The 15947-nt window shown below is 52.6% G+C and overlaps 1 protein-coding gene and 1 long non-coding RNA gene across 2 annotated transcripts in view; both read right to left on the bottom strand.

Annotated features, from left to right (window-relative positions):
* Positions 1 to 2322: 2322 nt before the first annotated feature.
* Positions 2323 to 3194, bottom strand: CCDC182 (coiled-coil domain containing 182). The gene has a single exon (XM_032871765.1). It carries the CDS (start codon positions 3120 to 3122, stop codon positions 2661 to 2663), a length of 462 nt encoding a protein of 153 aa, XP_032727656.1. The 5' UTR covers positions 3123 to 3194; the 3' UTR covers positions 2323 to 2660.
* Positions 3195 to 6148: 2954 nt separating this feature from the next.
* LOC116876045 overlaps positions 6149 to 15947 on the bottom strand; it is a 45000-nt gene continuing 35201 nt past the window's right edge. Inside the window, exons 3-4 of the long non-coding RNA XR_004384309.1 lie at positions 14027 to 14502; positions 6149 to 6313 (exon numbers count right to left, since the gene is read on the bottom strand). This is a non-coding gene — a long non-coding RNA (uncharacterized LOC116876045). The remainder of the gene's footprint in view (positions 6314 to 14026; positions 14503 to 15947) is intronic.

Here is a 15947-nt window from a genome sequence, read left to right as displayed (position 1 = left end):
CTAGAATGAACGAATTCTCTGGGCAGGTAAGAGCCACGAATGACAGGCGCTTTTGGGAAGCTGGTTTCAGTCCCGCGGAGGGAACAAAACGCACCGTGGGGGCCGCTTGTGGGCCCCGAGGTAGAGGGAAGCTCGGCAGCTGTGAGATACTCCAATCCCGCACGTTCCAAGAAAGGTCTGGCTCCTGACAGGCCCTGGGAGATAACCTCCAAGCAAGTCCTTGCAGTCTGCTCTCTGATAAGACACTCTCTGTTTTACCCCGGGCCTTGGGCCTCGACAGATACTTAATGCTAATCACATGATTCAGCTAGCGCCCCTGCCGAGCTGTATCAGCTTGACCTTGGGAGTGGCTAGAGGCTGAGTAAGCAAGGTCAGCCATGGAGGGGCTCCGGGCCGGTAATTACCCACCAGTAAAACCTTCAACACCAAGACTTGGGTAAGCCTCCCTGGCTGACAATACTTCACACGTGTCGTCACACCTTGCTGCTGGGAGAATTAAGCACTGTCCCCACAGCTCCACTGGGAGGGGAAGGGACAACTGGAAGCTTACACCTGGTCTCTCCTGGTCTCTGGCCTGGGCTCCTTTACCCCTCCTCCCAGAATTCCCACAAACACCGTCAATCCTGAGCAGCCATATTTACCTGCTGAACCTACAGTCGACGCAAAGCCCTTTCCACATGAATTCGCATTAGAGCCAGTTTTCTTGTACAAAGCAGCTGATTTTTTTTTTTTTTAAGTGAGTGCAGTGCCCAATGTGGGGCTTGAACTCACGATCCCAAGATCAAGAGTCACCTGCTCTACTGACTGAGCCAGCCAGGGGCCCCAGAAGTTGATTCTTTTAAAGCCCTTCTTCTATGTAGCCGATCAAGTTCTCCTTCTAAGACACATTTGTACACACACGGGCATCCCGCACAAGTTCTAAAGGTACAGGAGTGCCCTCCCACCCCGCAAAACGGTCCTTTCTCACAGAGCTCACCTTAGCAAGATCACGAAGCTCCCCTCGTGTATTCAAGGAGAGCTCAGCAGACGCTCCTAAAGTTCCCCAAATACTACACAATGGTTAAAACAAGCAAAGCCTCTAGAGTTAGACATTCCTAAGCTCAAATCTCAGCTCTACCACTTACCAGCTGTGTGGCCTTGGGCAATTTAGCCTCTCGGAGCTGTGGCTTCCTCGGAGTCTGAAAGTGAAGGTTAGAGCTGTACCTGCCTTCGAGGGGCCGAGTCTGGGGCCGGGAACACAGCTCATTCGTGACAACCGTAGCTCCGGCGGTGATGGGAATGTCGCTAGTGTCCGTATTACTATTTCTTCAGCTGTACCTTCCAAGGCAGAAACAGTCTGGAGTTAAAATAGGGGTGCAGCCTTCAGGGTGGACAGTGACAGGTGGATAGAGCTATCAGCAGGGGATCATGGGGTCCTTGTGTGAAGGTCAGCGTGGGGGTTCCAGGTGCCCGAATCTTGTTGGGAGTGATTCTCTGAAACAGGAGGGCAGATGGGGCTGAAGAAGAATGTCAGAGGGTCTGGCAAGGCTATGAGACCCCGGCTGGGAGGACAGAGGCCCCGCTGGGCTCCGGAGCAGACTCTGGCCTCCAGAGTGACTTCTCACTTCTGCGGTTTGGGGGAGAAACCCATTACATGACAGCATTTGGTGGGGGGACCACAGAGAGGATACGCGACTCGATGAACCAGAGTCTCACTGGAACTAAAAGACACAGTGACAGTGAAGGAAGCCCCAAGTCACCAGAAGAGCAAGTCCATGAAGAGCCTGGTGTGGTTCCAAACGGGCAGCAGGATGATGAGCACGGACGACCAGCCTTGAACTACAGTCAGCCTCCCCCTGGGCACAAGGGGGAAGCGGCACTTGCGCCCAAAGGGGCCTGAGAAGTAGGGGGGATGGTGTGTGGACACGGCCTGAGAAAAGTCTGGGCACCGTAACCGGTTCTGCTCCATGGGTCAGGCGTGAAAGCCAGCGGCCCTTCTCTGGAACCCACCCACTCACGGGGTCTGAGGCTCGGTGCATCTGTGCACGAAACTCACCAGACCCCACCCACCCCAGCCCTAATGAGCTGTGTCTGATCTCTTCGGCCAGAGTAATTGTGAAGGAAGTTCAGCTGCGCCAGAATCAGGAAACACAGGTGAGACAGGGCGGTCTAACTAGGAAAGCAGGCAGAAAAACCCACGAGGCGGGGATGTGAACCACAAAAGGACAGTCCTCGGAGGCCGGTCAGGGCTCCGGGGAACGATCGACCCCTCTCAGGGGACCATGCATCATTGAGTAACGACCAGGAGAGCCTTGAGTCATGAAAAGAAAGGTAAATCTGTTCAACACATCAATTTAAGAAGATTAAAAACAACCATGTTATACATTTGAGCGACATGACCGTTACAAACAGGAAACCAGTTAACGGTGAAAGTTACAGGTGTCTGAAAGCCGGAGGGGTGGGGCGCCTCCTTCTGTGACGATGCTGGGCAAGCGAGCTTCACCAAAGAACATACTGGGGCCTGTTCGCCTCTCAGCAAGGTGTTATTGAGGTAGAAGGAAAGCAGTGAACACGGAGAGGGGAAGCGAATGGACGGGGACTTAGGGTTGGTCCTTCCACTGAAAACAAAATCTTCTGCTCGGCGGCTCCGCTGGAAGCTGGGCTCCCGCCGGGGGGAGGCATCAGTCTGTCTGGATCTTCCTGGGGGCGCCGAGCGCCTCCCGGCCGGAGCCCAGCAACATGCGCTCCAGCCGCTTGCAGTGCTCCCGGAGCTGCTTCTCACGGGGCAGCAGGAAGGTGAGGACCTTGTTGCGCACGACGCCCCGGTCCTCCTCCTCCCTCAGCCGCTGCTTCACGCGGGCCGCCTGCTCCTCCTGCTGCGCCAGCTCGCCGTTCATCTCACAGAAGGCGTCCTCCAGGTAACGGATGGCCTTCAGCGCCTCCTTCTTAAAGTCCTCCAGCTCCCGCTGCACCCCGGCTACCTTCTGCTGCAGGAGCTCCAGGTCGGCTGGGGGCAGGAGGCAGGAAGGCCAGGACTGAGGGAGGGAGAAGTCTCCAGACTGGAGGCCACTCTCCACCATCTTCTTCCCTTGTAAGGTGTTCACCTGCATGAGGATGGACCCAGCATGGTAGAGAGGTTCCATCGCTTCTCCTCCCGTTCGGACAAAGAGAGGGAGCTAAGAGACCTGTCTGGTCCGTGGATTTTTCTTTCTTTTTTTCTTTTACTTTCCTTTTTTTTTTTTTTTTTTTTGGCTAGAGACAATCCTTTGGAGTGGAGAAACCCCATGCATTGTGATGTCGGGGTCCCTTCAGCCAACCAGGAGGAAAGCCACAGTCGACTCATTTGCATATTGTAGCCTCCTTGGTTGGTATCCACGGCTATTTCTGCTCATCTGCCCAAGCTGTCTTCCTATTATGTGGATTTTCATCGACTCATTTCCCCTCCCAGAACCAAAGCGCAGTCTCTGCTTTTACTGGAGGGACAAACCGAGGCCCAGAGCCAGGCAGCGAAAGGACAGCGCAAGGCAGGCCGGGCCAGTGAGCCAGGCACGGGTGCTCCCCCACGCAAATAGTCTCTGGCCCTCTGCTCCTCACAGGCAAACTGGCTTCTCGGCCATCTCAGACCTTCTAAAGTCTTCACAGCCTTTCCTCCTGAAGCACTTACTATCTTCACGCTCTTTTCTTGACCTGGGACTTTGTCCTTCCAGATCCCCTGGCACAAGAAATTCCATGGGTCATTGTAATAGTTGATGCCTAAGCTCACTTCCAGCTCTAAAAATGCTGAAAAAGAAGAAGATGACGACGAAGAAGGAAAAGAAGGAGAAAAAGTAATTTTTTATTTCAAATCATACTCTTTTTTTTTGGTTTTATTTATTTATTTGTGAGAGAGAGCGAGAGAGCACAAGCAGGGGCAGTGGCAGGCAGAGAAAGAAGCAGGCCCCCCCCCCCTCCAAGCAAGGAGGCTGACACAGGACTCGATCCCAGGACCCTGGGATCATGACCTGAGCCAAAGGCAGACAGGTAACCAACTGAGCCACCCAGGCGCCCCCCACATCCATACTCTTATAACAATGCCAGCATTCTAGATCATCTTAGAAGTTACGAGGCACATACTTGGGTTTTAATGTGTGGTCCATGGCAGTGCTGAGTCAGCTTTGTGTGGGGTGAAATCAGGTCATTCCCTCATTTATTCAGCAAGTACCGAGTGCTCACTCTGCACCTTGACCACGGAGCAAGTGGGGCAAGTGCCCAGCGCCCCACTCCTGCCCTGCTGGGTCATGCCTCAGTGTCAACACAGATGAGAAACATACAAAGGGTGAATCTCGCACTTCTTACCTGAATACTCTAAGAAAGGAAAATGTTTCTAGCTAGCTTTTGTCAGTTTAGTCGAGAACAGACCTCTATCCTGCCTGTCTCAGTGTCCTGCGCCGACTTCTCTCCTAGCCTCCACGTGTGAGCATCTCCAACACCGTGCTTCAAATCCAATCTATCCGAAGCTGGACTAGTTCCCATTTTGCCCAAACTGCTTCTTGTTCCAATGCCGCCATGGGTAGCACCCACACAAGAAACCAAGGATTAGCCTAGACCTCTCTGCATCCAAGCATCCAAGGGCTCTAGGTTCTCTTGGCTTTGCCCTAAGCTAAGCACCCCAGGACAAACTGCCCGGGAGGGGTCTCAGCTCCACCACCTATAAGCTGTGTGTCTTTGGCAGACGACCTCACCTCCTCTATAAAGCAGGGATGCTAATTCAGTGGTGTGCAGCTCCCTGGGTGGTGGGCAGAGGTGGGGGGCAAGGGGAAGGTTCTGATGTATAGCTGTTGCCAATTTCCATGGTATGACTGCTCCCACCATGGCTGCGTTTGAGCACCTCCAGGTAGACGCGCACACAGTCAGCTCTCGTGAGTGGTGCGAGGGGACCCCAGCACCACAGGACGTTTCATGAGGACAGCTGCCATCCCCGAGACGAGGACTGACCTAGCTGGAGTGCCTTGCAGGAGGCATCAGAGGTGGCATTTTGAGAGGTAATGGCAAAACTAAGGCAGTATTTTGAATCTCAAGGTGGGGCAGCAGCCCCAGTTATTGAGGCAGAATGTTTGGTGAAAAGAGCACTGTTGTAGGAGTCAGCAGATTGGGAGTCTGAAATTGCTATGTGACCACGGGTCAGTCACCTACCTCCCTTCTCTGTTCCCTCTGATACAATGTGAGCAGGTGGGAGATGGCTTCTCTGCAGTCTCTGGTCCTAAGATCCATGCAGGCCTTCCTTTGAACCATTCCTGAGGCACTTACCCCTTTCACCATTTTTGTGACCTGGGAGCTTATCCTTCCAGTCCCCAAGAGCACAATAAACTCCATGATGACAGCGAGCGTACATTTCTCATCCTTTTTTTTTTTTTAAGAATTTTTATTTATTTATTTGACAGGGAGAAGCACAAGCAGGTGGAGTGGCAGGCAGAGAGAGAGAGGGAGAAGCAGACTCCCCGCTGAGCAAGGAGCCAGATGTGGGGCTCAATCCTAGAACACCAGAATCACGAAATGAACCTAGGGCAGTCGCTTAACTGAGCCACCAGGCTCCCTGCATTTCTCATCCTATGTACCCTCGAGTGTCCTGCCTGTTGCCCTGCACATAATGGCACTCAGAGAACTAGATGAAATTGAATTTATGTCCATAGGTGGCTATCAAATCCAGCGACTCCCCTAACTTTCCCTCTGACATGGCGCCACCTACTGGCCTGAGCGGGAACAGCATGTTCTTTATTCTCTTGCCCAAAACCCCGCGGAGGGTCTGTGGAGCTGGTGTGGACAGACTTCCGTCTTGTGGTGTATCCGTTAAGGGTGGGTGTGCAGTCCCGCACATAGTAGGTTCTCCATGAGTACTTTTTTTGAATCACTGAAAGAAAGAATGTGGGTCTGTCTTCTGGTTTCTGTCATTTTTTAAGTGTCTTTTTCTATTTGTGCCTCTTTCTCTCTGATTTGGAGTCTCTGCCCCTTTCTCTCTGTCCCCCAGAGGGAATGGTGGAGGTCATAACCCGAACTGTGAAAGCAAAGTAGCAACAGTTAAGAAGGAATGGCAATCTCTCAATCTCCCTGGTGCTTTTTAAGGAGCTTTTGGTTCATTGCTCCCCAGAACCGGCCAGGGAGGGCCGCTCCCACAAGAGCCTCAGCAAGGTTGAGGGAGAAGGAATGAGTACTCTGTCCGTAGAAGACCCCAGACCTCTGGAACCTTCGGAGAGTCCTCAGCTGGGACAACCCAACGTGCACGTGCTCTGAATGTGCTCCTCCCCAAAGAAGAGTTATCATCCAGGGCTGTGCTTTCCTCACAAATTTCCTTCCAGTCCTAAGAAAGGAAGGGAACAGATCCACTGGGGCCCTTCAGGACGGCAAGGGCATCTCTGGCAAGGCATTTCCGGGCCACTGTCAGGAGGGTTTCCCTGCCCCTGGTCTGTTTCCACAGTTCATAGGTGCTCCGCGTCTCAAAAAAATGGGGGGCCAGGGCAGGAGGGTATCAACTCCACAGAGATCCAGACCCTACCCCCTGAGAATCAGACAATCGGAATGGATAGGGGCTCAGGAGTGGGCATGCCTTAGGAGGTGCAGGGGTGGGCACCGCTGGTTTGAAGCACATTCCTGCTGAGCTCTGCCCACCCTTTGAGAATGGAAACCACCTGGGTCATCAGCCTCCCTCAGCCTCTGCCATGTGTACCCTCCCCATGCTCTGACTACACGTACAAAATAAACTTGATCCTTTTGAGGATCAGGAAATAGGACATGTCTCAGGTACATTCCTTCATGTACGTTTTCTTTCTTTCTTTCTTTCTTTCTTTCTTTCTTTCTTTCTTCCTTCCTTCCTTTCTTTCTTCCTTTCTTTCTTTCTTTCTTTCTTTCTTTCTTTCAGCAAGAGACAGAGCACAAGCAGGGGGCAGAGGGAGAGGGAGAAGCAGGCTCCCCGCTGAGCAGGGAGTCTGACACCGTGTTTGATCCCAGGACCCTGGATCATGACATGAGCCAAAGGCAGATGCTTAACCAACTGAGACACCCAGGTGCCCCTTCATATGTTTCCTTTCTTTCTTCCCTTTTTTTTTTTTTTAAAGATAAATCTACTTAGAGAAAACACAAGCACAAGGTGCAGAGGGAGAAGGAAAGAGTCTCAAGTAGACTCTGCACTGAGCACAGAGCCCAGTGTGGGGCCTTGATCTCATGCCCCTGAGATCACACCCTGAGCCAAAACCAAGAGTTGGATGCTTAACCAACTTCACCACCCAGATGCCCCTGTGTATGTCTTTCAAGATGAGGGAAACCCTCCAGAGCTGCTCACAGCCCCATTCCCCACCCAACACACTGGCTGGGGGACGGAGGTCCTGAAGATAGCTCACACACATTACAGGGTCCCCTTCTGGGCTGGGGCTGGGCCTGGCCTCCCTGAAACCCCGGCCTCCCAATATAAGTCCTCCCAATATAATATTGGGGTTCTGTGCCCAAGTGAGATGGGGAGGATAGGCAACCATCTGGGGCTTCTGCAAAGAATAGTTCTATTTGAAGAGGAAATGGCGAAAGGCCCCTGCGTAATTCCCCCAAATGAATTATTGATGTCGGCCTTCAGGTGGTATGGAGAAATAATCTTCTAGGAAATCCTGAAAATGGGTCTATCTCTTCCCATCCCAAGAAAGAGTTATGAAAGAAAACAAAATTAGAGCAATCTCGCACAAACACCGAAAAGCATGTGGTTGGATGTTTCTAGAGCAGAACAGCTGTTGGCCCTAGCCAGAATATTCTTTTCCCAGAATCCCCTGAGCCTGGGCCTCCCTTGGCAGCTGCTGGCCTGGGCGAGGATGCGGTGACACAGCCAGCGTCTCCCCAGATGGACCCCTATCAACGACAACAATCTTGACACAGTGCATTTTAGATCCCATAAAGGGTCTTCCCTCTGTCCATCCACCCATCCCGCCTTTCGTCCAGCCATCCTTCCAAGCACGTATCCGGTGACATTTGCTGAGTACCTTCCCCGTGGACACTAAGTCAGCAAACAAGATAGAGAAGACCCCTGTTCTCAAGCCACTGGCGCTTCACTGGAAGGAGACAGACAATAAAGTGAAGCGATCAACAATTAAGGTGACGTGCGCTGGTGCTAAGTGCTCTGAAGCAAGTAAACCGGGCAGCGTGCCAGAGAGCCTGGTGCAGGGCTCTCAGGCAGGGTGTGTGGGAGGGAGGGCATTTGGGGTGACATAGCCTGGGGAGGACGCCTGGGAGTCATGTTCAAAATGGAAGCTCAAGTGGGAAGGCTTTAGGCAGAAACAGGCTGGAGGAACTTAAAAGGCCCTGCTGAGTGGGGGCCCTGAGGAGAAGGAAGGAAGGAGGGGTGTGGGGCCCCGGCCATGGAGAGGCATGGGATGGTACCCGCAGTGTACGCTATGTGGCATGAGAGCCACCAAGTGCTACCGTAGCTATGCCTGCCTTCCGGCCCCTGTGGCTGGTATTCCAGTCTGGGGAATGGGGACAAGGCTGGGGTGGGTGCGGGGCCCAGGAGCGAGCACCAAACTCAGTGCTGTTCCCCATGATTAATTAACCTGGAGCCAGAGCCCCAAGGCGCAGTGCTAAAAATACCTGCTTCCCTCTGAGACGTGGCAGCTGTCACCCAGCAACTGTTACCCATCGCCATTTGTCATAATTTGACACTGATAAGGAGTGTCCATGGGGCCGTGTGTCTGCAAGAGTCTGATCATCCCCAGCCCACCAGCCAGCTGGTCCTCGGAAACAGTCTGTGCCATTTCCTACCTGAGCCCTTCCCCCATCCCTGAGCCCCCTGCCTTGGCCACCCCTGGATGCGCCCGCCACCTGCCCGCCACCCGCCAAGCTCCTTTCCCCTCCTGGAAGCTGAGCGGCCCCGCCTCAGGGGGTGCTTGCCAAAGCCTTCTCCAGAGCAGGAGCCCATGGTCGGATGCGTGTTTCACACCGCTGCGGCCCTGCGGCTCGGACTGGAGCCATCTAGCAGGTGCTCTGCCAGCCCAGGGCGGCACTTTAATTAAAATATGTAAAACATCTTGGTGGAGTGGGTCTGAAGACACAGGAGTGGTCCTTGGACAGGAGAAATGCAGGGCCCCCCCCCCCGTCCCCCCCCGCCCCCTGTGGAGCTGGCCCCTCTCCAGCCCTGGAGGCCAAGGCTTGTGCCAGGAGGGCCTCCAAAGCGTGCTGGGGCGTGCTGACGTCTGTCTTGCACCATCCACTGCTCAGCTGGGCACGGAACTCAGCTGGGGCAGAAGAAGCCTCACAGAAGAGAGCCCCCCCAGAGCCCACAGGCCCGCAGGGCGGCCCGAGAGCGTACCAGGAAGGGCCCAGCATCACCCCAGTTGGAATCTTCTACCCTCGCCCTCAACACCAATTTTCTTAAAGGACCCCTCAGGATGCTGCTACCTGGATGTTTACATAAACTCTTCAGCAAAGCCAGTCTATCCCCCAGACTGAGAAGCTCCGGAGGTTTCCTCCTCACTCCGACGGCCTTCCACATGGGCAGGAACCTTGGTGTGCGCCATTTAGGACTGGCATGAGCAAGTTTTTTTGCACAATGATCCAATCAGAAAAAAAATACAGGCCTAAACTTTTAGTCCCCATCTTTCCTTAAAATCAGAAAACACCATTGTGCTAAACCTCCTTCCTTCCTCCCCATCGCAGAAGGAATCAGTGAGTCTTACTGAACTGTCAGGACCTGCAAGAGGGGTGACGTGGGCCCAGTGTCGTGTGAGGGGCAGTCTCCTTCCCACCCACAGCCTGGGAGGAGAGCGGGGGCAGGGGGCAGCCCAGGGGCTCTACAATTAGCCAGCACCGAAAGGCTTTATGGCTCCCTCTGGCCCGCACCCCTCTGGCCCTGGCCAACTTCTTCAGGCTGGGCTAGAGCCACTGTCTGCATGTCGGGGTGTCAGGCTGAATTATCTGAGCTTAAAAACCAAATCCCCTCCTTCCTGGGTTACTTAACTGTCTGCCTGGCGAGGCGGGGGGATTACTGGTGACAGACACCAGGGCCTGCCTGGCTGCTCCAGACAGAGGAGCTTTGATCACCTGGAAAACTCCAGACACCAGGACTCCTAATGATGAGTAATGACCTCAAACCATCGGAAAGTTATCCAGTATGCTGTGCGGCAGGGACACACACTGCTTCCCACCGGAGCCTGGGCTGGGGAGATAGGGTGCCGGCATCCTGTGACCTGGGGTGGGAGTGGGGACCCCACTCCCACCCCAGCCAGGGTCCTGCCAGCTCACAGATGAGGCAGAGGAGTTTCTGGCTCTGGGCACTTGGCTGTCACAGGGATGGTTAGGGGCTCAAGGGCTAGAGTTTATATTTGTTCGGGAGTGCAGCCCTCCCCATTCATTCATTCATTCGTTCATTCAACACACATTTACCGAATGACTACGATGAGCCAGGCATGGGGCTCACTGCTCCAGCAGATGACTAAGATGGGCTGTCTGTCCTGAGAGCACTTGGGACCTATAGTTTCCAGTGTCACACGCTCTGTGGCTGCGGGACTCCAGACCACCCACAGCAGGGGGCTTCAGGTTAGCCTGGCCCTTCTCGCAGGGACAAGGAGCAGGCAGAGGATGGAGTTTGAAGATCCCAGGCCTGCCTAGGCTTAACGTTCAGTTTGATCCTGTGAGAGGCCCCAGCCCTACGTCTTACCCACATCCCTCCGTCTGGAATGTCCTCCCGCTCTGAGGCTGGCTGGGAGTATGTCAACCGTGAGTCCTCTGTTTTGGCTTCATAGACACTTAAGCCCAATGATTCTCAAACTTTGATATATACTACAATCTTTGGGGGGAAGTGTTAAAAGTCATTTTTAAGGTCTGGATTTCTCCCTTTAGAGATGCTAATTCAGGTCTTGGGAGACTGAAGTCAGAGCAACCGATCCTCTTGATTTGCCCTAAACTAAGGGGGTTCCTAGGATGTGAGACTTTACATTTTAAAACCAGACCTATCCCAAGAGATCTGGGACAAGTCACCCTAGCTGGGGCAGACACATTAGTCTCTGCCCAATAACATTCCTTTCTCCCTTGCGTCATAGAATTTTATTTTGATCAGGCAATAACATGCTCGGGTAAGGTGAGCCATCACCCAGCCCCAGGCTGTGAGCCTCGATGCATCGATGCATTCAATATTGCCATTCCCCAGTGCTGCTGCCTCTGACACACTTCATACCAATGAGTTGTAAAGAAAAGGCATATGGAAAAGTATTACATCTGATGTAAAAGAATGAGATTCTGGGAGTGGAGGGGGCGCTCCTTCCTCTTTTCCTGGCTTGGACATAGTTGTATGAGAAAATGATGGTTGGAAATGTGGCAGCCATTCTGCAATCATGAGGCAACAAACCTAAGATAAGCAATTAAATAAAAAGATACCCTCCCCCCATTTTTTACAACATAAAACACCAAACCTCAAATTATCTACCTCCAGTTTAGCTGATATGTGACTAAATCTTTCTTGTTCAGGTAACTGTTGTCTGTCATTGTGTTAATTGCAGCCAAGCACATCATGACTGTTACAGGGGACCTAGAAATTAATATTTTTAACAAGATCCCCAAAATCATTCTGATGCTCTCCAACAAGCTACAACAACACTTCTCAAACCGTGGTCTTTGTATCAGCAACGTTCAGCATACCTGGGAACTTGTTAGAAATGCAAATTCTCAGACCCAACCCAGACCTTCTGAATCAGACACTCTGGGAGGTGGAGCCCAGCAGTCTGTGTTTTAACTAGGCCTCCAGATGATTCTGAAGATTGCCAGTTTTAAAATCATCGAGCTAAGGGGCATCTGGGTGCCTCAGTTGGTTAAGTGTCTTCCTAAGTGTCTTGATCTCAGGTCTCGAGCTTGGGATTGTGAGTTCAAGCCCCACAGTGGGCTCCAAGCTGGGTGAGGAACCTACTTAAAAAATAATAATAATAATAAATCATTGAGCTAATCAATATCTGAGACTCCCTAATACTAGACCCCAAAAACTTCTGGAGGAGGATTTTAAACTTAACCCATGTCACACCTGCTTCCTTGATTAGAAAACGTGATAGGTCTTCTTGCCTTCTGTGCTTTTTCTCCTCCCTCCCTAGTCTCTTCTCTTGGGAATCTTGCACTAGTCAGATGCTGTGGGTCAGATTTGTCCTGGCCTGTGTGATTGCCCAGCATGTGGTGATTGGGGAGGGAGGGAAGTCTTCGTGGTCAGAGCTGGCTAGGGCAGGAGTGAACTCAGGAGGCCCAGCCTACTGAAGGATTGTGGACGTCCGTGTCCCTGACCTGGTCATCCTGGCTAAGTGTGTCTATCCACCATGAATGCCCGCTCGTCAGCGTCACGGGGCACCACGGAAGCCCAGGAGGAGGGGAAGGGGGTGGCCCAAGCAGCTTCCCCTTCTCTTCCTTCCTCGGGGAGGCTCCAGCTGGCCTTTTATATTCCGGGGAGTCCCCCACTTCTCCACATAATGAATTACTGAACCCCCAGCGAGAGTCCAACAGGCAGAAACCGAACAATAGACTTCACGTGGTGCAGGGAATCCATTCTCAGTTAGCTAAAAAAGAAATTATTAAGTCCCTAATTACACTTCCTCATTACAATACTTTTTTCAGCGTCTCACATACAGTCCTGCATTTTGTTCTTCTTCTTCACGACTGAGTACACTGTCGAGTGATTCTCCTATAAGTATCGCATTAATAATAATAATTTACCAAACATAAAAATAATGATAATAAATCCTACCCTTCATTTAGTGCTGTCCACATAGCAGGCCCAGGGGCTTCCCACGCACTATCCCTTTGAGGCAGAAAATCCACCAGCCTCATGAGGCTACACCTTGGTCCCGGGGGAATTAGGTGTGTAAGTCCTACAGGGGTAGCTTCCTTTGTCCATCTTCCATTCGTATGTATCTGATAAGGCTGACCTGCCATCAGCTCTTCAAGCGCCTGCACCCCTCCCGCAGCAGGGGCCAAGCTTGCGTCGCTGCCCACAGGGACATGCTGGCCAGCAGCCTCCCACCCCTACCCCCGGGATGGCTGAGAAGGCAGGTCACCAGCTGAGGGTCTACACCCCAAATCCAGCATGCGGAAGGTACCCAGTGGAATTCTGAAGTGTGTTGTCAGAGAGTGAGGGTTGTGCCAAGTCCTGCCTGGCCAGTCTCTGGTCAGGCGTCCCTGATGTCGCTGGCTCCCACTCACTCCCACTGGTCTTGTGTCGGGCTCATCTCTCAGAGGGCTCCCCAACCCCTAGCCAGCAACAACCGGGGTACAAACAACCAGGCACGCTTCTCAGGAAGAGCGGGGATCACCGGTATTCAGGTCCCGCTAACACCCATGGGCAGACACACGTCTATCTCACGATCATCACTGGCTGGACACGTCCTCAGCTGATCTCACGATGAACACTTCTCTTGGCTGTAATTGTTTGGTCATTATTACAACCGAGACTGGACAGCCAGTGACATGGGTTGCTACTAAGGACATGACGGTTGGCATAGGCAGTAAAGCCAGAAAAGGCTGATGATCTGAAGGAAACATTCCAGGCTATCTCAGGGCCCTCCCACTGAGGGGAGTCAAGGTAGTATATGAGCCTGAAGAGCTAAGCAAAGAAGACTCTCGGCTGCCAAATTTGAGGCGGCTCCTGCGGCCAGGCCACGGGGCCAAGCAAGCTGGTTCCTCCCACACCCTGTGTTGACGGACACCAAGCCACGGCCCCCCTCCCACAGCGCCCCCTTTCCTTCTGCTTGCCAGCCTGGGGCATCTCAGCAGCTCCCCTCCCCGCCAGCCACAGAAACACTTTCTTGCCACAAGCCGGGTTGCTCCAAGCCACCCAAGGCCCATCCAGGGGCTAGAGCAGAAAACCCTGAAAAAGGTCTAAAGACAATCCTGGCTTTTAAAGGCTCCTTGGTGTGATTCACAGCACTCGGGTTGGGGAGGGGTCAGAAAGATCTCTCAGGTTGGGGAAGACAGCTCAGTAGAGCTTGGCCATGGCTTCCCAGGGAACTGCTTCTGAGACACAGTGTTCTGGGCATAATAAAAACTTACACTCTGCCGGAAAGGTGCTCACTGCAGACCCCTGCCAGGGTAGGGTGTTTGTCAGAGCCCAGGAAGGGGCCACGAGGGGCCCCCCACGCACCCTCAGAGTCACAAAGCCTTCAGGAATCAATCACCTTCTGCAGGACGCGCATCCTGTCTGAGCAGCCGCCTTTTCTCCCTCTGTGCTTGCCGGGGGAGGTCAGAGTTCACATCAAATGTCATTAATCATCTTCCCGGGGGCTGGGGCCTCCTTGGACAGTCCTATTAATCAGAGGCCTATCACACCCGCAGCCTGGCTGGGTCGCCATTGTCCTGTTTCTCACCTATCATCAGAAGATTAGATTATCAGTGACAACTGAGACACCCTTTGAGTCGCAGGGAAGCCAGAGAATGGGGTTGCTTCTATTTTTTTATTTATCCTCCCGATTTGAGGATGAGCTGTTTCTTGTCTTGTCACACTGCATCCTTTTCTTCAAAGAATCAGCTTTAGGAATCCAATTTGTCAAACTGGACAATCATTGGCAAATCCATAAAAAAAAAAAAAAGAAAGAAAGAAAGAAAAAGAAAAAAAAATCTCAGCGACTTTATCAAAAGAAGTAAAATAAAGCAGAAGGTTTTAAGTGGAGCCTGAAAGGATTAGAAAATAAGTTGCGTTTGACAACAATTAATCTCTGGAAAGCGGAGCTTTGTCAAAAAGGCACAGGCAGACATGTGTCCAAAAGGGATTCTGGAAATCCACACCGGAGTCTATCCAGTGCCTGGGCATGACCCCTCTTCCGGGGGGCGGGGGGGGGGTGTGTGTGTCAAGGCGAGACCCGGTGCTGAAAAAGAACAAGAAAGAAGTCCTGAGTGTTTTCTCCTGATTTTCTGCCTACCAGCAACCATGGCGGCGACACAAAGCGCACAGCTCCCCGGTTCTCCTGGGGCTGTGACTGTCTCTGTACTGGGCAGTGACTGAGCCCATCCTAGTGGCCGGTATATGGGGTCATCCAGGAAGGAGGCGCTTTCCTGCCCTGACAAAGTACAGAGATCAGGGGAGCCCCTGTGACACCTGAATCAGTTAGATGGGACAAACCTTGGTGACATGGCACCCAGAGGCTGCAAAACCAGCTGAGGGGTTGGGGAGGGGTGGGGGCAGAGAAGCAAAGAGAAGCCAGGGTGGGGCGCGGCCCACAGAGCTCTCAAGAGGGTATGAGGCCTCGTCCTCTACTCATTGTCGCCTGGTGGGAAGGGGAGTTCAAATCCTTCAGATCTTCCTGGTTTTTGCTAGATTCTGGAGACCCGGGCTTTCATGTGAACACTCCCTGTTTTAAGTGTCGGCAATAAAAAAAGAAAATCACCGTGCATATTAGCAAAACCTGTTGGGGGGCCACTTTGGCCCCCACACCTGGGATTTGCGACACTGATCTAATCTGCCCGCCTGGGTGCAAATAAGATCCATGGGGCGTGGAGAAGCTGGAAACTTGCAGAGCTAACCCAGCTGGTTAGAAGCAGAGCCAGTTCGAGAGCCTGGTTCTTCAGACTCCCAAACCAGTGCTCTCAGCTCTGGACCTGATTCTGTAAACCTGTAAGGGACCAGTTAGCAGGTACAGTCATCCAAGTGCAATGAAAGTGATTAGAATTAAGAGATCCTAGACCCTACGACCTCACCTTGAAATCAGAGAAGGGACTGAGACTCTAAGTCTCAAGTGACCGTCGTACCTTTCATGCTGTCTTCTTTTAATTTGCTACCTGACCAACTAGCTTTCAGTGATTCTCTGTGTGGCCACTAGAGAGGTCTGGGGCAGGAGGCCAGGGAGGGCTGTGAGCTCCGTGTGGTGATATTAGCCACTGGACCACAGCCCAAAGCTGGAGCTCAGGAGCCAAGCTACCCAGTTCAAATCTTGGTTCTGCTGTGTATTAGCTGTGTGACCTCCAGCAAGCTACTCAATTTCTCTGATCTCCAGTTTCCT

This window comes from Lontra canadensis, unplaced genomic scaffold (assembly GCF_010015895.1).
Source record: "Lontra canadensis isolate GAN:19392208 unplaced genomic scaffold, GSC_riverotter_1.0 scaffold43, whole genome shotgun sequence".
NCBI classification, from domain to species: domain Eukaryota; kingdom Metazoa; phylum Chordata; class Mammalia; order Carnivora; family Mustelidae; genus Lontra; species Lontra canadensis.
The sequence above is the reverse complement of the archived record's forward strand: the minus strand, read 5'-3'. Positions and strand labels throughout refer to the sequence as shown.

Coding starts and splice junctions, on each gene's coding strand:
- CCDC182 (XM_032871765.1), bottom strand. CDS start 3,122: ATGGAACCTCTCTACCATGCTGGGTCCATCCTCATGCAGGTGAACACC.